Source organism: Anser anser, assembly GCF_964211835.1.
Source record: "Anser anser genome assembly, chromosome: 1".
Classification (NCBI taxonomy): domain Eukaryota; kingdom Metazoa; phylum Chordata; class Aves; order Anseriformes; family Anatidae; genus Anser; species Anser anser.
In genome coordinates, this window is record NC_139720.1 from 128,628,648 (window position 1) to 128,648,190 (window position 19,543).

Genomic DNA, 19,543 nt, shown 5'->3' on the forward strand with positions numbered 1-19,543 from the left:
TTGGCTGGGCTTTCGTTTTTAAGAAGTAATTATCTTTCAAAATTATTGGACCTGTTTTAAATACAAATTACGATTTGTAAGATTGTGTATTCCACTTATCTACCTATAAAAGTGATTTAATATGATGGCACAGCATCTCCCTATTGTCATTATGCTTGCCCTCCCTCAGTCAGTGTCTTTCTTTGACAATCAGATGTACTTTCTGTTGTTCTAGCAGCACTGCAGTTCTGTAAAAAGATACTGCTGTCATTGGGGACTTCTCAGACTGATTATGTCTTGCATAGTTCTCGGAGTTTAGATCTTTCTTTGGGACCTCTCCTCATATATACATACAGCACCTTGCATAATTTGGTGTTGGGTTAGACCTGTGAGTGTTACCATGGCACAGTTAAGTGCAATTAGTAGATAGAGCAGTACCCAGCTGGATCCGCAACTGATATTTTGTACTTGTTTTTCTCCATATTGGTTATTTACTTCTTCATACTTACCCAAGGTGGATTTGACAGCTATGTCTTATAGACTTTGGAGTTGTTGAAAGCTCAGTGAGCATTAACCAGTATCAAAATGATGTCTGTTAGCTCCCTCTGGCATGCTTTCCTGTTTGCAGGGTGAAGATAGGCAAGCTATCAGAATTTCTTACCACCTCTTTTCATACGCATCTGAGCTTTCTGGATCCAGACTGTGATGTAAAACTGTTTGATGACCCTAATGAAGGCCGTTGTAGCCCTGACAGTGAATATGGAGGCTATCCAGCAGATTTCTGTGAAAAAGGTAGTAGTTTTCTTACTTTTTTTTTTCTTTTCCTCTATAATGTTCTGTCAGTTAGAGCCTGGGTTTGCCCTACTATGCAGAATCTAATTTGTGCACAGTTGATAGTCATTCAGGTTTCTCATGCTTCAGTCTGAGAACAGTACGTGCATGACTTAGTTTGGAGAAGGAGTTTGTGTATATTCTTCCCGTGTTCTTGGTGTGGCATTGACTGGTAACCGCTGTGGTAAAACCGAGTCAGAGGAATCAGCACATTGGGTTTGTGTGAAAGATGCTAGAGAGAGGTAGAGAGTGTGAGGAGTCATATGGGTTTGTATGGAAGAGCTGATCTTTGGACTACCAGCAAGAGAAAAACCATTCTGATCCTTTTCAAAGGGAAAGACAATTTCAAAATTTAACTGTTTAAAAAGTATCAAAAACTGTTTAATTTTTATTTTCTTTCATTTTTTTTCAGCTTAAGAGTCTCTTGCTTATGATATTCTTATATTTTTGCATGCCTTTCTGTATAAACAAGAATAGAATGGTGTGTAATGAAAAAGAAAGCACTGATAATTTATATGTTTTCTTATATTTAATGCTCCTTTTCTTTTATGTATTTCTCACTAGAAAGCCAGGATGAGCTGGATCAGTATATAAATGATATCCTGCAGAGTACAGCACTGAAGTCATACCTGCCTCCAACTTCCAAGACTGCTAATCAACCACCCGTGTTCAGTGCAAACCATTCCACACAAGAGATACTGTCAATAATGGCCAAGGCAAAGGGCTTGGAGATTCCAGGTATTTCTCCCTAATACTGGTTTTGGGTGCTAAAAGGGGTAAACTCAAGTATTTCCAAATTCTGCTATTCGAAAAAAGGTAGTGACACAAGTTGTATTGCAGTTATCAAGAAATAAAAATGAGTCTGAAGTTGTTGCTGTGTAGTGTTCCCACAGTATTCCATGCCACGGCGTGTGTATAAATAACTTGCAGTGATTCAAAGTTAATGTTATGAAAACTAGTTGATTGGATAGAATTTTAGAACCTGAGTCAGTGAATTCTCTTTTTTTTTTGCTATTGTACAAAGACAGGCAAAACACACATTCTTATTTTAGTGAAGCTGTGGTGAAATGAAATGTTTCAGTGGCAGAAAACATAAGTATACAGATGTACTCTCTACATCCGTAAGAATATATCGTGTAGAGAGGGAAGACAGTATTCCTTATAATGTTACATTACTGATAGACCGATGAGAGGAATTTCACACAAATAATTCCTTGACTGAATTTGTAAGTGGATTCCAGCATACAGTGTTTTACATGTAGGTACGTAGTGTCCAATGCCCTGGTTAAGGTAAGCCTTGCCCAGGGTTAAGGCAAGGCTTCCCTTAACTTTAGTGTATATTAATAAACCTTCAAGCTTTTTTGTTTCTGTTGTTTTTTCCTAGTACAATTACTTTATGTAGGTGTTTTTACTTTTCGTGTTACTGAAATGGGCGATTTTTCATTGTTGTTGTCGTTGGCTTTGCTTTCCAGCTGTTTCCATGTCTCTTCCGACTAAAGTTCTGAACACGCACCGGAAGTCTCTGAATCTTGTTGATACTCCCCTTTCCTTTGACAGAAAGGTAAACTGTGGGATTTTTTATGCTGTTTGTGTTTTTAACACTTAATACTGTGACCTTCCCTGTCATTACTAGCCAAGCCGTATGCTAGTTGTCATTTTTGTTACCTTGACAGCCAACCCATTCTGTCTGGGGCAATGAAAAGTTAACTCCATCAGTTTGTTGGTTTGTTTGTTTGTTTTGTGGTGGTTGTGTTTTTGCTGGGATTTTTTTGTTTGCTTGTTTGTTTTTGTTTTTTGTTAAATAGACATTATCGCGTGGAATATTTTAATAGTGTGTACAAAACAAAATAATAAGTGCTCGTTTTTACTGGCTAAGGTTTATATCATCGTCTTTGGTCCTAGCTGAACTCACAAAGGGAAAAGTAGGATATTCATAGCCTTTAGAATTATTCTTCAAGAAATGGCACTTATAGGGATTTCTGTTCAGTAGGATAGTATGTGAAAGGACAGATCGTAGAATCATAGAATGGTTTGGGTTGGAAGGGACCTTAAAGATCACCTAATTCCAACCCCTGATGTCCTAAGACACCGGTCAAATACCACTGGAAGCCGTGAAGGATGGGTTTGTGCTGGGCGTTTGATCTCTCCTAGTATGTGACCAGGGGCTGAAAGCAGTTACGTGAGGTTGTATCCAGCCTGCTGAAGGACTCTGCTCTATAGGCTGTGTCTGTGGAAATGGTATTTTAGGGCCATACATACTGCTGATAGCTTGTTAAATGAAACTTCTCTTCATCTAAGAACTCACTGCTGTATTGCATCATCTGACTAGTTAACATGCTAGTTTCAAAAGCTTGGAAAATTTATGATGGCAACATCTGCATTCCTAAAGCACCACATATATACTGATTAGAGACAGAACTTCAAATGATTTCAACCAAAAATAAAAGTAGTATCATTCTGCTTTTGTGTCTTTGCAAGTAGCAGTGTATGACAAGAAAAAGACAGGAAAAGCATGCAAATAATTTTGTTTCTTTCTTTTATGAAGTATTTGTTTGTTTTGTCGAAAAAATAGCTTTTCTTGTTGAGTCAACCAAAACTAGAGACAAAAGTTCCATTCTGGGTGTTTTGTTTCTGGGGATCAGCCTCCTCTTCATGCCTGCAGTAATCTGACAAGAACTACATGATACGTCTATATTTCAAGTGCAGAGTTATGTTGCATGTTTGTTGTGTTCTTTAATGGAAAACTACAGTTTGAATTTGATCTGCTACTTTTTTCAATGTCTCTTACTTGATTTTCATCCTTCTTTGTTATTAGGACTCTGAAAATGTTTTGAACTTACCTAAAGATGCTCATGGTGATTTGGATTGCAGGAAACTTGTTGAGCACCTGAACGAATGCCCAACGCTCCATGATCAAGCAGATATCTTATATATCTTGCATATAGTCAAGTGAGTTATCCAAATATAAACTTCAGCTTCTTTAAGTTTGGTCGCAGCTATTTCATAGAACTATAGAATGGCTTGGGTTGGAAGAGATCTTAAAGAACTCTTTAAGTTCCAACCCCCCTGCCATGGGCAGGGATACCACCCACTAGATCAGGTTGGCCCAGGCCCCAGTATTTGATTATTCTTGTGCAAAAGCTTGCCAGTGTTCAGGGTTGTGTTTGGAGGGGACAGGTTAAAACACTTTTTGCTTTAACAGGAATATTTTCAGTTATCTTGACTACATAAATAATTAGCATAAATACAAAAATGCTTGTGCAAATTTCAAAGTTGATCGGCACACAATTGCACATACATACAGGCTTTCAAGCACTCCCGTGAAACGTATAAATCCTTTACATGAATAAGAACACCCCTTGCTGTATTTGTGGCACTTTATTAAGTTCACAAAGATTTGGTGTGATTTTTATACACAAGGAGGGAAGTGGAGGGATACTTAATCTTGTCATTTTCTAACTAAAGCACAGATGCAACTTTAATGAGTAGTCACTATTTTTTCCTCTAATCCTTGCGTGCTTAAGTACATCATTGGCTAAAACTCAGTGCTCTTTAAAGTGTTTCTGGGAACAGTTTAACCCAAGCTACTGGGGTTAGTAAACAGCTGCTCATTAAATAAGTTTGATGAGAACAAAATGCAAATACAGACCAACAGTCATATTCTTACTGGGCTTTTTTTTTTTCCTATGCAGGGGAATACAGCTAGAATCTGGCAGAAAGATAGCTTAAGGGTGCAAAGACATGCATTTATTGATCACAGATGGTCTTCCGTAGTGTTACAGAGATGGCGTTTTTGTTTATTTTAGTCTTTCTCCTGTGAGGGCCTCTTCTTTGATCTTGTTTTCCTAAGCAAAATGTTTAGCAGCCTCTATTAAAGATTAAAGGAGATCCTGAAAAATTACCATTTTTTTTGTTTAACTACGTAAAACACGTTTAATTTCCTGTTCTAGATTTGTTTAACCACTGATATCTCTCTTGGGCTCTGGTGAACTCTGTCCCTCTAACAGGAGCTGAAAGGTCATTCTGTGGTGCTTCAAAACATTGACAACAAGAAGTGCCTTTTTTTTTTCCATAATGCAGTGAATTTTAAAACCAGGAGAAGAACAGAAATCTCCTTTGATTTATCAGTAATGGCATAAGCAGTGTGGAAATCTAATTAGTAGGTAAGAAAGAGGCAGGGCACAAAAACTCAGAGGTCCCTGAAGCGTGTGAAAAAATGGGTGCAGTCTTCAGCAGTACTGAAGAAAGTGCTGAATTTTGCTCTTAAAGAGCAACATATGGAGCTTTCCTCTAGCAAACTATCTGCGTGCATGTTCAGTTTGAAGTCTGATGGGAAATTCCATGGGTCACGGTCTTATGGCTAACTAAGTGTTCTAGTTAATATGAGAGTTGCTGTCACAAGATGTCACCTGATCTCTGGTGAAGGGGCCCCCATGTCCCGTGTACTTAAGTCTGTCACCAAAATGAGCAATTCAATCAAAATCAGGCTGCTCATTCTGTGGTAAGATTAAGCGATGTAGTATTGTGAGTTTCCTGTTTTCTCTCTCTGTCCTTCATAGAAGAGCCCTTAGAGATCTGCTTGTTTTTTTCTCTAATGAAAATTATCTTCTGTTTTCCGGCAGAGGCCCTGACTGGGATACAGAGCTGAACGGACAATATGGCGTCACTGTTCATTGCCTGCTCAACGAGCTCTACAGAAAGGCAGGCCTCAATCAGGAGTGGGGATTAATCCGTTATATTTCTGGTATACTTAAAAAGCGAGTGGAAGTCCTGGCAGAGGTATGAAATACAAATAGTGCTGGTTCAGTTTCCTGCCTGGAAACAGAGATAAGGCTACCAATGGGTGGCACAAGTGCCTGTGGGGCTTGTGCTTGCCTTCTTCTGGTCTTCACAACATACCTAGTGCAGCAATTTTCAGTAAACGTTGGTTGTTTTTCTGATCTAAAATCTTACTGCAGCATCTTTACCTTTCATCCGTACTGAGAACTGTGCTAGTGTTGGAATGGATTGAGATTGTCAAACTGCAAATGATTGTGAAGGCTTTGTTTAATCTCTGTTTTTCCGAGAAGCTTAATTATGTGCTTTGAAAGTTGTAGTGGTCGCTGGCAATCGCTTGTTGCTATTGTCGTAGCATAAACACTTTTGGAGCACCAGTGTGATGTGGTGCTAGAGATTATGCAAAAACATGATCAGGCAATTCCTGTCCCATTGGGCAGGCAATCTGTAGTGTGAGTGGCTGCAGGTGTACAGAGGCATTAGGATATCTGGGACTACTCAAGATTAGCAAGGAAGATCCATTTTAAGGGCACAGATTTCATTTTGAACATTACAAAAACATTTCCTCTCTGCTGTTCTAAGTACAGCAGTTTGTACGTAGCGCTGCATTTTTCCAAATAACTTTTTCTCTAATTCCTGGCCATTTTCAAAGCTTTGATAGTCACGCCTAGAATGACCTGTTCTACTGACAGTCATATTTGCAGGGAGCAATTTTTGATAGTCACCCTGCATGGTACTTCACTAGGTACCTTTTCTATCCTCAAGACGTTATGGATGAGCAGTAAAGACATGCTCACAGAAAGCTGTGTATGTTAAATTTCAAAGATGTTGGCAAAGAACTGGGGAGGATGAGAGTAGGGGTGATTTGTAGTAGTGATTTTGTTCCACGGTGAGGGAAGGAAAATAAACTCCTAAAGAAATCAGAGGAATGTAGGTCAGTGAGGTCTGTGTTTGAGGATGCTAAAACAGGTAAGTTAAACACCCTCTTTTGTAGGAAGTACATATAGAAGAGTAAAACGCTGGTACTGGAGGAAGCACCTATTTCAGGGTACATAATTTGGGAATGCGATGTAATTTTTTTTTTTATTATTTATTTTATTTTAAAGAGAGATACTAGTATACAGGATACATTTTTTTAGCTAATACTTCCAAGCTTTCCATTAATATATATATTTTTTTGTCTTAAATAAAAATCAAATGTTTATCTTACGGTAAAGTCCTTTATTGATCTTCCAGCCCCAATGGAGTACATAAACATTATTCTGCTGATTTCAGTGTGAGCTTTCATGCTAGGCAGACTCATAGCCCTGCTGATATCAGGGGATCTTCGGCAACTGCTTAACAGCATTTTGCTGGATCTGCACGTCTGGTAATTAATAGAAATGCACTTAAAATTGCTAAAGAAATGCTTAATTTTCCAGAATTAAAAGCTGTATCACTTTTGCATGACTCAGAGAAAGGTCTGTTGTTTTCTGTCACATCATGATAGGCATGCACAGACCTCCTGTCCCACCACAAGCAACTTACTGTGGGCCTGCCACCAGAACCCCGCGAGAAAATCATTACCACGTAAGTTGGAGCTCAGTCTCAGTAGAAGCAGCCTGCCTTTCTGCATCTTGCTGGTACCATCCTGCTACTATCATCTTGTTTTAAAAGTTGTTGCTCAACCTTAGAAAGGATTGCAGCCACCAAGACAGAAAAGCTTGTAGTGCAAAGATGTTTCTGGGTGACTTGGTTCCAGTACACGTTCAAGAAGTCAACAGCAAGTGCCTGAGCTAACTGCTAACTGTGGTTTGCCTTCTTACAGCCCCCTGCCACCTGAGGAGCTCATAGATCTTATTTATGAAGCCAGTGGCCAAGACATCAGTATTGCTGTCCTGACACAGGTAAGCAACATGGGGAAAAAAAGGGTTCTTTAAGCTGTGCCCAGTATGATGCCAGTGTTCCTGCTGTGACTGGGAAACCTAAGATGACCCACTTTGAATAGGTGCCTTTATGGATCTGTCCTTACAGGAAATAATTATGTACTTGGCAATGTACGTTCGATCACAGCCTAGTCTTTTCATGGAGATGCTCAGGCTTCGCATCGGTCTGATAATTCAGGTGATGGCCACTGAGCTGGCTCGGAGTCTGAAATGCTCAGGTAAGTGTAATTTTATCATAGGAGATACTTGTGGCATTATTTCTGCTTCACCTTAGTCATTGTTTTTTCATTTACTTGTTAAATTCTTCATTCAACATATACAATTAGTAACTTTGAAAATAACTTCCCTTTTTCACTTAATGAAAGATCCCTGCCTCTCTTCTCCCCCTACGTTGTCAGTCTGAAGTAGACAGTAAGTACTTAAGTCCCCTGACTTTCACTAAGTGTTTGAGGTGCTGATCATCAAATTGTACGCGTGTGTATTTAGGGACCCAGTGCTATTAACTGCAATGAGGATTAGGACCCTGGATTAGGATCTTCTGAATGAAGAATGACTGATGAAATATCTGAAAAAACATTGAAGATTTTTCCACATCAGAGGAGTTCAAAGGGGTCAAAAGTCAAGAAGAAACCATCATCAGAAGTGATCAAATTAATGTGATGAAAATACAGTCTCAAATGCTGACGTTTAGGGGCATGGTCTGGACCATATTTTTGTGGCTTAGCTCATCGCTGTTTCTAATGTACTAGTACACCTCAAAGGGGAAAACTTCATGAATCATATTTTAAAGGGTCCCCACTTTGGACACTGCTGCTCTCTTTGACAAAAGGTTGGACCAGATGATTTTAGAGGTCTTTTCCAACCTAAATGATTCTATGTTTCTATGAAAATTAGGTGGATACCTGCCTTTGAGGAAGCGGCAGGTTTGTCTCTTAGGAGAAGTAGATAAATGCAGCTAAGTAATTTTCTGTGATAATCCTGTTTCTCTATGAGGAGTGCACAGAAAACCGTATTTCCCCCAAAGCTGAAGCTGAGAACCAGAAGCTGCTTCATTCATACTTCAAAGCCTCTTTTTGCAGTGCTCCTTTCGTTATTTCTTTGCACACTGCTCTCAGCTTCATTGCTGCCTTTTCCATCCTCTCCTTTGAGAGATTTGTCTGCGTGCACATGTGCGCTCATGTGTATGTATGTGCTTCTCTCTCACTTACGAGCACAATCCTTTAATCAAATAAAACACAAGCCTTCCATTTGCATGCTGTTCTTTACGGAATAACTCTGGCTCTGTAATTTAGATCTATGTGGTCTGCTTTTGGGAGATGGCTGTAGTGATTTTTCAAGCAATCTTGCTCCGTGAAGGAGCAACTGCTTTCTCATCATCAGCTTCAGTGAGATTTCACACAACCTGCACAGGCTGTTCAGTAATGCAAATAGAGTCATCTCCATGCAGTGTTTGTTGTTTAGTCTTGAAATGTATTTTCTTTGAAATGACAACATATTAATTTTTTTTAAAAGGAAGCATTAGCTACAAAAATAAATGTGGTGGAACACCAGCCAGCCAGCAGTTCAGTTAGGAAAACAATTTGTAAACCAGCTTATAGTGATGTTTGTTGATGGTTGTGTTTACACTAGGTGAAGAAGCTTCAGAGAGTTTGATGAATCTAAGCCCCTTTGATATGAAAAATCTCCTACATCATATTCTCAGTGGAAAAGAGTTTGGTGTGGAAAGAAGCTGTAAGTGGTCCATATGTTAAGTGAGTACTGTAAATATAGAGTTAGATCATCATATAAGCAGGATTGTACTCTCAATGCATGTAAAACAGAAGTACTGGTAATGTATTAAACATAGATTGCCAGTACTTGTGTATATTAGCTGCTGAGGGATAAAAAAACCACACATGATGGAAACTATCCTGCACTTGTATCAAGATTGTATCAGGCAAACTTTTAAAATGAAGAAATTTTATGTGACCAGAACAAAGACCATAAAAAGGGCGTATCCAGCCTGCCTTCAAGGAGTGTGTCTGTGATCCTCAGAATTCCCAGCTGGCCCTTTAGCAGGTTTCCGGGTTCATTCTTAAGCCCTCACAGACTCATTGCAACTCCAGTGTCTTTTGATGCTGTGATTGTTCAGTGTCTTGGAATATCAGGCCCTGATATCCAACTGTGGATCTACACCCTGGCTTGATGCAGTCAGGCTTGAACTACTGATGTGATTTGAAAGGATGCTGTCAAAAAGAGCATTGTATGCTTGTGAAAGGACTTGCTTTTATCTGCCACTTCTAGATACAATTTTGTATGTTTTCCTACCTGTATAATTTTTAAAATGTCCATTTGCTTCTTCTAGTGCGACCTGTGGATTCCTCTTCATCTAGCCCTGCAATTTCTATTCATGAAATGGGGCATTCAGGAGCAACCAAAACAGGAAGAAGTGGTATTACTAAATTAAAGAGCGAGATGAAGCAGGTGAGGTTTTTCTGTCAGTGCTCATCAGAAAATGCAGCTGTTTTGGAGCTGTGTTAAGTCAGATTTTTGTGTATGCATTTTGGGAGACTGTTTTTAATGCTGAATAAGCCCATGGTAAATCACAGAAGTTTCCAAACATCCTTTGATTTAAAGCTGATAGAAAGCACAAAGGGGATGTTTCCTCCCAACCTGTAGTTCCTTTTTTGTTCTTTTTCACATGCTGCATATAGAAGAACTTGAGCAAACTGTAATGCATTCATGGCATCGACTTTAAAACAGCATTTTTATAATTTTTTAGCTAAGGCAAAGTCAGATGTACAAAGCTTTCATGCATTGTCATTCTTGTACTCTGCACGGGTTTCTAATATGGTCTATGTGCCTTTGGGGAAAAAAGATACACTTGGAAGAGAAATCTTGGTTTGTTTTTTTTTCCTGTGTTGTTTCTTCAGGAACTGAGAATGACTACTGCTAGAATATATATATATATATATATATATATGTATATATATATGTCCAGTATTTTAAATAGCACAGCAACTGAACATATGAAGAGACGTGATAGAAAACACACACAAAGTGTTCTGAATTTCTTGTGACTGATGGTTTTACTACAAGTGTTTTTGATTTCTCTTTTTTGTGTTTCTATCAGTAATTTTCTTTTGCTGTAGATAAACAGGAAGATAGTGATCAGATAAAAGGCATTTATGAGAATGAAGTATTTTATGTAAGAAATCTCAAACATTTCAAAATTACCCTCTCTGCTGAGGGCTTAATAAGCAAGTCTTGCATTTACTCTGAGGCTATCTCTAAGTTTCTAAGAAAGTATGTGGTGTTCACCTTGATTGTATGAAACAAGTTTGCTTGTTAAGCTTTTGGAGAGGAGTGGAATTTCTGTATGAGCTTGACATAAGGTATTTGATGCTGACATAAAGATCAGTTAATAATTGTTTTTGTTATACAATCAATCAGGGAAGCAAAGGTGCCTGCGAAACGTGCGGTTTGTGTCTCGTGAGATCTGGTCGCTGTGTTTGCGCCGTGCTGGTGCCTTGGTGTTACTGTGGCCGAGCTTGCCTTGTCCCCACCGTTGGTACAGCTGTGTCTATGAAAACGCTGTTAGGTGCTTAATGCAGGCTCCAAAGTGACCTTAGTAACTCAGTTTGAGCGTGGCTGTTGGTCTTACAGCTGACCGTGGATGTCTGACTTCAGAGCCTTTCCCAGAAGGAAGGGGGACTGGGCACTAGGCGGCAGCATTATTTTATTTAAATACACAGGTGGACCTGAGCCGAATCCCTGTGCAGTTTGTTAAGGCTGAAAAGGTATTTCCTTGCATTGCTTTTGCATTAGATGGAAACATTTTTTGCACAGATGAAGAATGGGCTGTTCTTACTTTTATTCCCCCCACCTGTCCGTTCATGGTGCTTCCTGCCTGCTCTCACTGCACTCTCTAAACAACTTGCCAAATTCCGATTTTATGTCATACTGGGTTGGGGTGAGAACCATCAGCTTTGTGTCAGGAAGGACACTTGTAGTACTTGCACCAACATTTCTTTACACCAGAGCTTGTGTGCTGAGCAGCTGCAGCTCTCTTGTTTACTGCAGATGTTTCTGGAGTCTGAAACCCAAGACTTTGCCTAGGTCTGAACCATTAACACTACTTAAAGGGCATGGCTTGGGAGGGGACAGCTACAGAAGAGTGCTCAGTGTGGAAAGGGGTGCATCCGTGTTTCTGTGAAAGCTTTGCTTTGCAGCTGTTCGCTCAGCACTGCCAACCCCTCTGGCATCCTGCAGGCTTTCTGCATCACGATGGCCTTCCACTGCAAAGAGAAGAAGCTGACATAACGAGGGGAGAATGGAAGTGGGGAGCTTGGGTTCTTTTGTTTTGTTTTGTTTTGTTTTGTTTTGTTTTGTTTTTTCTGACCCTGAATTGCAGAAAAACGTCAGCATGCTCCTTAACTGGGGTGGTTTGTGTTTGCCATGCCGTGGTGACCCTGGCCATCGGACGTGGCTGTCCCAAAGTCAGCTGAAGTGCAGCGCTGCAGGAGCCAGAGTCTGCCATGGTTTTCCCCTGATTACCTGAGCTTATTCCATGCTCCTCGTCTTTGCACAGATGGGTTACTTAACCTTGTTTGCGTCCTGTTCTGTCGTGGCCATCTATCTGACCTGCTGGTGTCTGTTTTTGTTTTGTAGTTCTTTCATGAGGGCCACTCCATGTCAAGCAGCATGTTCGCTTCCACGGTAAAACACTGCCTGCAGCTCTGTGTGTATGCGTGTGCAGGAATCTCGGCTCTGAACACCTGCAGCTTCTTCTGTGTGAAAGCCTGTTGTAAAACCCTACCTCTCCATTTAGCTCATCTTCACTGGGAGCCCGTTCTCATCAGTAATCTTTTAATAGTCTCATTTAGATCCACTTAGTTCTTCTGAAGGTTAAGTAGTCATAGCAGATAAAGCACTGTTGCAGATTTAGTTGCTTGATTATATTACAGGTGTCATCAGTATTTAAAAGTAATGTAATGTACCGTTTTTGCTGGCAGTCTCTGGACAGTAATGAAACCAGCACTGCTTCAGATTGCTGAGGCAGGGGTTTTACAGGCCTGGGTGTCTCCTCGGGCTGTCATGTTCTTTCAAGGCAGAGAATTGTAGCCCTTCTTCAGCTTTCGCTGTTAAGAAAAGAGACAATTGTTTAAATATTTTACCAGCAGAAACCTCAGCAGTTTAAAGTCTGAGGCTCCGAATCTGTCATCAGGAGACAGAAGGCTTGCAGCTACGCCTGCACCTTGAACTGGCAGCTGTGATGAGAGGATCTCTGCGCCTGGAGACTTGCTGTCACTGGCACACCACTGAGGTGCCCTAAATACACAATTACAGAGCACCCCCAGGTGCACATTCCCCTAGCCCCGTGGCCTGGCCTGACAACTGCCAGGTTGCTGCTGCCTCACTCTTCCCACATCCCAGTGCAGAAAGGCAGAATTGAATCGTGTTTGACTCAAATGCACAGAACTGTTGAAGGAGATCCTTGCCTCTCTGAACTACCTGAGTAGCCAGAGTAATTACTGTGTGCAGGTGGATTTCTCTGCTTTGGCACTGACCCTCCTGCATCCCCTCGCTCTGCTAACAGTGTGGAGGAAATTCTGACTATCAGAGTCAGCATGCAGTAAAGGAATAGGGTGCATCAGACCATCAAGGGAACGCCACTCATGTCTCACTGACACCAACAGGAGTGAAAATGGACTTTGTTTTCATTTTCTTTTTGCAGAGCTTGGCTGTGTGGGGTCCCTGAGCCTCTCCTTTGCAAACATGCAGTTTTTGGTCTTATTTCGCATTTTCCCCAGTACTTTGTTTAGGCAGTTCCTTGCTCAAGAGAGCATGGGATTTGAGAACGGGCTGTCAGTGAAGTCCTCTCTGGGCTGAAAGTAATGGGTGTGCAAAAAGGAACGAGGGTACCGAATAACACAGTGTCTGGAAGTGCAAGGACTAGGCAGACTGCACATACCCTGGTGTGGAAGTGACAGTGAGAATGTGCTGATAGTGCCACAACTTGGAAGAAGATTTGCTGCCTAATTTAGTCTCCAAGTTTGGTAGAGTGAAATAATAGAACAATAGTGACAGTAAAGGAAACGAGGTGGCTACTTACAGAGAGGTGGGCATGGTAATTAAATGACCACATAAAGTCAGTTTTTAATCAACATACATTAATGGAGCTATTTGCATGGAGGACCTCTCTTGCTGGCATCATGGACCCATTGATTCCCTCACATCCCTGAGCCTGAAGTCCAAATCAGACCAGCCAGTAAATTCCACCATCTGGTGGAGCAGTGACACTGCCCTGCCAGCCAACTTGTACTTGCCAAAGCAGTCGTGCCTTGTATTGAACCAAGCAGTGAAGTTTACTGACTTATCCCTTGGTGAACTGCTTGCTTATTTTGTTGAGAAACGACTGAAGTGCTGGAGAAGTGAAGCTTGTTATGAAAGGTAGAGAGAGGGATCAGTCCTGCTCCAGCACCTTGTATGATGTCCTGGCCTGTGTTGTTTTGTTTTTTTTTTCCTGGTCCTCAGCTAGCGTTTTAACAGAACAATGTGTTCACAAGCAGAAGCACTTCTGATGGTAGAAGGAAACTAACAAAAGCTTTAATGTTTCTGACAGAGGGGCAGCACTCCACCATCTCCCACCAGCACTTCTCCTACTGGCTCTGACAGAGACATCAGCTGGGGGGACCGCAAAGGGCAGTGGCTGCGCAGGAGGAGGCTTGATGGTGCCATTAACAGAGTTCCTGTTGGCTTTTATGAGAAGGTGTGGAAGATCCTTCAGAAGGTAGGTTGACAATTATGGAAGGCAGGAAGCAAAAAATATGTATGGGAACATGGGAAGGTGGTGCTTCAGAGATATTGTGGTGCTGGTTAAAGTTGGTCTTCAGCTGGAAGACTAGTGGAAACTAGAGTTGTGAGTAGGAACGTGTCTCTCGAACATATAAAGGCTCCATTAATGCAACTCCACACGTTAGTCTGAAAGTGCATTTTTCTCTGAAAACACCAGGCACCGCATTTTGGCTGAACAATTCTTTTTCACCACTGTTGTGCATTGTTCCTGGCCTTACGCAAGTTGTGGTCACTGCCACTGCGGGGCACTGTAATGCAGCACGCTTCATGTGCTCCAGCTGAAAAAGGCTGCAGGGAATGAGGTTGGAAACTTCACAGTCTTCCAGAATGTCTTGAGATCTCTTGCTGGCTCTTCCGAGCTGCATGCTATTCTTGATACCTTTTTGTTTACTGTGCTTGTGTAGCAACTTGGAGATCAGGGGTATGGAAATATACTGAAACAGATCTCCAGGAAGGAAAAGAGGGGAATTCAGAATTTCTGTTTACTTCAAAGTGATGCACCTGTTCTCCTTTGCTGGATGACAGACAGCATTTGGCAGCTTGCAAAACTGAGCTGTTCAAGCCTACACCCTTGCAAAGATGTGCATCACCAGCTTAGAGCACTCTTGGTTGTCCTAAAATCAGTTATTCTGAAGCTGGTATCAGCCAAGATGAGTCATATATGACCACTAGATTTACTGATGGAATCTTCTAGTATGTTCAACATACGTTCAACAGTGAACATCACTTCTGTCCTGACCTACTGTAGTAGCTGGGAGTATTTAATGGTTTTCTGGCTATTAAAATTAATTATGCTTATTTAAAGTTATTTAAATATTTCTTACACTATGGACTGTTCACAAAAGCACTCGTCTCGATGTGCCCTTTTCTTTATTTTTTATTTTTTATAACCTCAGGTACCCAGATATGTCATTCCTTAGCCTGCCTTCTCACCATTTATGTTTTGTCACCCTTCTCTTTTATACCACTTGCTATTTCTAACACCACCTCTCCACCACTGGTTGTGGCCCGTTTCCAAGCACCATGACATGCTTGAGTTGAGGTGCCCTGGTTTTGCAACACTTAACTAAATGTTGTTTTAGTGAAAATGGGAAATAAAGGTTCTCATTTTCATGGTTTGTTGTCGTGTTCTTGCATTAGCTTTTATTTCTACATCCTTTCCACAGAAGTTTCTCATTGATTTGGTTTGGTCCTTTGTCTGCCCCTTCCTGTAGAGGCTCTCCAAGTTCTTTCCTCCCATTCAATAGCTAAAATGGACTACAGGACACTATGCAAGTGTCACGTAAGGTTATTTCTAACATTTGGCAGGCTACATAATAACCTCTTGAGTAAAGGTGAAATAATATTTTTAACAGGTTTTCTTTTTTGTGGTAGATTTGGTGGTGGTTTTTTGGTGTTTTTGTTTGTTTAACTGAAAGGTTTTACATATTGGCTTGGATCAGAGTTCACTCAGATTTACTTGCAAGAACTATAATTTCTGTTCACTGTCAAAATGTTTTTTGTTTCAGTGTCATGGTTTGTCCATTGATGGTTACGTCCTTCCTTCTTCAACCACCAGAGAGGTACAGTAAAACGCCGAGGACTTTCTAGCCATATGACTGAACATTTGGTTTCACAGCTTAAGAGGCAGAGCAGGGCCAATGCTGCAGTACCTTTTTTAAAAACAGAAGTGGCTGCTACTCCAGGAGGGAGCTGAGGTCTGGATCTTCCCTCCACCACCCCTGCCAGCTTCACCGGGGCTGTGCAGATGAGTTTTTCTGCCAGCCAGGCCTGGGAGTGGGTGGGTTTTGTGTTAGGTTTGCCCCTTTGCTGCTCCTGCTTTCTGTACGCTTCCATGGCAGTAGTTTGCTGCACCCACAGAGCACTGCTTGAAAAGGGGGTGGCTGGTTACAGTCATTCAGGCAGAGTGATGAAAAAGCTCAGCTTTGTTGGAATAAAGTAGACACATTGCTTGTTCCTCCCCCATTTTTTTCAAATGCTGCCACTGCAGCCAATGTATTTTGGCATCACAGCCTCAAGAGTAAACACCAGTTGAGGATGATTGTTTCTCACCAAAGCTTTCACTCGTTAAATCCATAACCTTAACCTTTCTTTATACTTTTTTTTTTTTTTCCTCCATTGGATTGCCACTCTGCCTTTAGGCACTCTGGCAAGTTTTAAATTCACAAATATGAAACAAACAACTCTTGTGAACAGAGGTCTCTCAGCAGAAGAGAGATACTTGCATGCCTGAGACTTTTTTCATGTCAGGTTGCACCCGATTTGTCTCTGGCTTTCTTCTTTTCTGAGGGGTGGTGGTAACAGCTGAAGAGAAGAGCTGGAATTTTCTGCCAAATTTAAACCTTCTTTTGCAGAATGGAGAGCTTTATTTATTCCTATTGTGTAGATAAATAAGCTTATATTTTTAGCCTGTCAGACCTAGACAGTATCTAATTTTGCTGTTTAAAGGAATCAAACTAAATAAGCACAAACCTCCTAGGGTGTCAGCATTTCACATGACATCCATACAGCTCTGCCAGCGAGATTTAGGCTGCTCTACAAACAATATAGGTATTTGCTTGTGTGGAAGCACATTCATGCTAAGCAGGTGGCTATTTTTAAATCTCTACAGTCATTTCAGTTTTGCGACTAACCTGCAATGCCAGAAGGGTACTCGGAAGGCAGAATGCCCGAGACTGGCGCATTAGAAGCAGGGAGTTAATTTGCAAGCTCGCTATCTGCAGTCCTGTGTGCAATTAAAATGTGTGTGTGATGGGTTGCAGGGCTGGAGCAGTTCTCTGGAAGTTGCATAACTGTGTGCAGGATCAGGGCCTAGCGACACAAAAACTTTCTGTCAGTGCTAAAGCCATACAAACGTCTCGTTCACCTCAGTCAGGCTGCCCCCACGTGAAGAGAGGAGCGTATATTTAAGTGCCTGGTCTTTTGGATTTGTCGGTTTTTAATTTCCATTTCCACTCTCACTCGCCAGATGACCCCGTGCGAAATCAAGTTTGCTGTGCACGTGGAGTCGGTGCTGAACCACGTACCCCAGCCTGAGTACCGGCAGCTCCTGGTGGAAGCTATTCTCGTTCTTACCTTCCTGTCCGACATCGAGGTGAACAGCATCGGGGGAATCATCCACGTGGATCGAATAGTGCACATGGCCAACGACCTCTTTCTGCAGGAACTGGTGAGTGCGTCCAAGGGGCAGTGGAGGGAAGCCTTCGCGTTTGAAATCTACCCCCGATCCTTCTTTGGTGTGTAGAGAATATGATTTTTTCCTTATGCCCCTACGAAGGAGAACCAAATCACCTCACAGTCTTCTGGAAATATATTTGGAAAACTAATTTAAGAATTGTGGGAGATTTAGTGGGGACAAAATCATAGCTGCTAACAAGCTCTGAAATAAGTGGGCAGATTGAAGAGAACTTTCGCTTTACCAAAGCACTGCACAAGCCACTCTGAGAAGAAGCATTCAGTCCTCTATCAGCAGAAAGTCAGGAAAAGCTGTGCGGGTACAGCTGCCAGAAACAGAACAGCTCAGAGACCACACTGTGTACACGCCAGACAGTAAGGCAGAGACCAAGTTCACGTCCAGGTTAGTTGCATGCAGCTCTACCAAATTATAGAACAGTATTGTGAAAGCAGAGTGTGAAGCGTTAAAATCATCGCTATTTAAGTATTAAAAAAAATGACAAAATTTGTGAAGCTAGATGTCCCTTGTTTACTTAGGCCGATCCAACTAAGTCATGTGTATCTTGTAACAATCCCAGTAAGGGTTTTAATGAGGGAACAGAGGCTTGCTTTCAGCGTTCAACACAAATGTAAAATCATCATGAGGCCTTTTCGTTTTTTTTCCCCAATACATAAGCATAAATGCCTAACGTTCCCTACTTCTTTTTTTTTGTGTGTGTCTTTTCAGAAATCATTTGGAGCTACTGGTGGTATCTTGGAGAAAGACATAGCCACAGGAATTTGCCACTTTTTTTACGACAGTGCTCCAAGCGGGGCCTATGGGACTATGACATACCTAACAAAAGCCATAATTATTTATTTACAGGATTTCCTGCCTAGCACAGGCTGTGTGATGCAATAAGCAGTGTCTCATGAGGGAGAAAAGGCTAGGAAGCTTTTTCTCCCCGTTTCGCTGCCTTGAACCTCTTGTTTAGTTGCTGCATGTATGTTGTGTGCCATACACTACCTCAGCACTTTACGCGAGTCATCATGTTATGTGCATGCCTGCCTGCGGGGGACAGGTAGGTGGAATGTGGCCTACTTTTAAGGGAGGGTGTGAGAAATAACAAATAATGAAGCTCATTCTGCCCAAAGTGCATAAATGTAATTCATATTAAATTAGCAAGAATTATACAGCTCTGCCAAGGGGAAAACAGATTACTCTGTGGAGATCAAAAGGCATAATAAAATGAGGGAGCTCTATCTCAGGCAAAGTCTCCCAAACAAGGGAAGTGATGGAATTCATTAATTTTTCCCCGGCACTCTAAATGTATGTCGTCATTGTGAATCACTAATGCAGTGTGAAACATCCAGGGAAATGTAAATTAGAGGAATAGGAATAACTGGAGGTAACCAGGTGGTATTTTTAATACACTTTTACCCTGATTCTCATCTCGTTTGCACCTAGTTAGTGCAGGGCTAGTGCAGTAGAGACAAATGTCTTACAATATCCACTAATTTGAGATGATAGCCTTGCTCAGGAAGCTGCCTCTCTCTTTAATCTGAACAAAGTTGCTTCCTTCCCGGCATCCCCAGGGCCTCGCAGGAAAATCTCAAGACTCTGGCTTCTCCAAGGTGACAGACAGTTTTATGCCTGTAATCCTTTTCTCTGAACGGAGAAAGATAAACCTCAGCCACCCGAGCACCCTTCCCAAGTCTCCTGATCCTTTCCCTTGCAAATAGCCTCGGAGTTGAGAATGGCATAATTGCCACCCTTCCAGCGCAGGGCGAGTTTATGGAAGGCTTTGATGTTTTTCTCTTTTTTTTTTCTTCCTTTTTTTTTCCTTTTGTTATTATTATTTTTTTTCTTTAAAGGCACATTTGTCAGTCATGGTTAGGGATGGGCTCCCTGGTAGTCTCCTTCCAGACAGCTCCCAGGTTTGTGCCTGTGCCATGAGACTGTCCACTGAAAATGAGTTCCAGTGGCTGCTTTGAGCTGCTTTAAGGAGAGGGAGTAAATGCGTGTCATGCGGGGAAACGGC

General features: G+C 41.4%; 1 protein-coding gene across 2 annotated transcripts in view; it reads left to right on the forward strand.

The window, feature by feature from the left end:
• The window catches only part of PHKA2 (phosphorylase kinase regulatory subunit alpha 2), a 41,009-nt gene extending 22,221 nt beyond the window's left edge, over nucleotides 1-18,788 (forward strand). Inside the window, exons 18-32 of one of the 2 annotated variants that reach the window (XM_083850605.1) lie at nucleotides 608-771; nucleotides 1,375-1,548; nucleotides 2,283-2,371; nucleotides 3,626-3,759; nucleotides 5,433-5,589; nucleotides 7,076-7,155; nucleotides 7,394-7,472; nucleotides 7,600-7,729; nucleotides 9,141-9,242; nucleotides 9,856-9,974; nucleotides 12,162-12,209; nucleotides 14,116-14,283; nucleotides 15,857-15,910; nucleotides 17,317-17,517; nucleotides 18,250-18,788. In XM_083850605.1, the coding sequence (XP_083706731.1) occupies nucleotides 608-771; nucleotides 1,375-1,548; nucleotides 2,283-2,371; nucleotides 3,626-3,759; nucleotides 5,433-5,589; nucleotides 7,076-7,155; nucleotides 7,394-7,472; nucleotides 7,600-7,729; nucleotides 9,141-9,242; nucleotides 9,856-9,974; nucleotides 12,162-12,209; nucleotides 14,116-14,283; nucleotides 15,857-15,910; nucleotides 17,317-17,517; nucleotides 18,250-18,423 (1,873 nt within the window). In that variant the 3' untranslated portion in view covers nucleotides 18,424-18,788. The remainder of the gene's footprint in view (nucleotides 1-607; nucleotides 772-1,374; nucleotides 1,549-2,282; nucleotides 2,372-3,625; nucleotides 3,760-5,432; nucleotides 5,590-7,075; nucleotides 7,156-7,393; nucleotides 7,473-7,599; nucleotides 7,730-9,140; nucleotides 9,243-9,855; nucleotides 9,975-12,161; nucleotides 12,210-14,115; nucleotides 14,284-15,856; nucleotides 15,911-17,316; nucleotides 17,518-18,249) is intronic. The other variant, XM_083850606.1, reaches the window with a different exon arrangement.
• The last annotated feature ends 755 nt before the right edge of the window (nucleotides 18,789-19,543 follow it).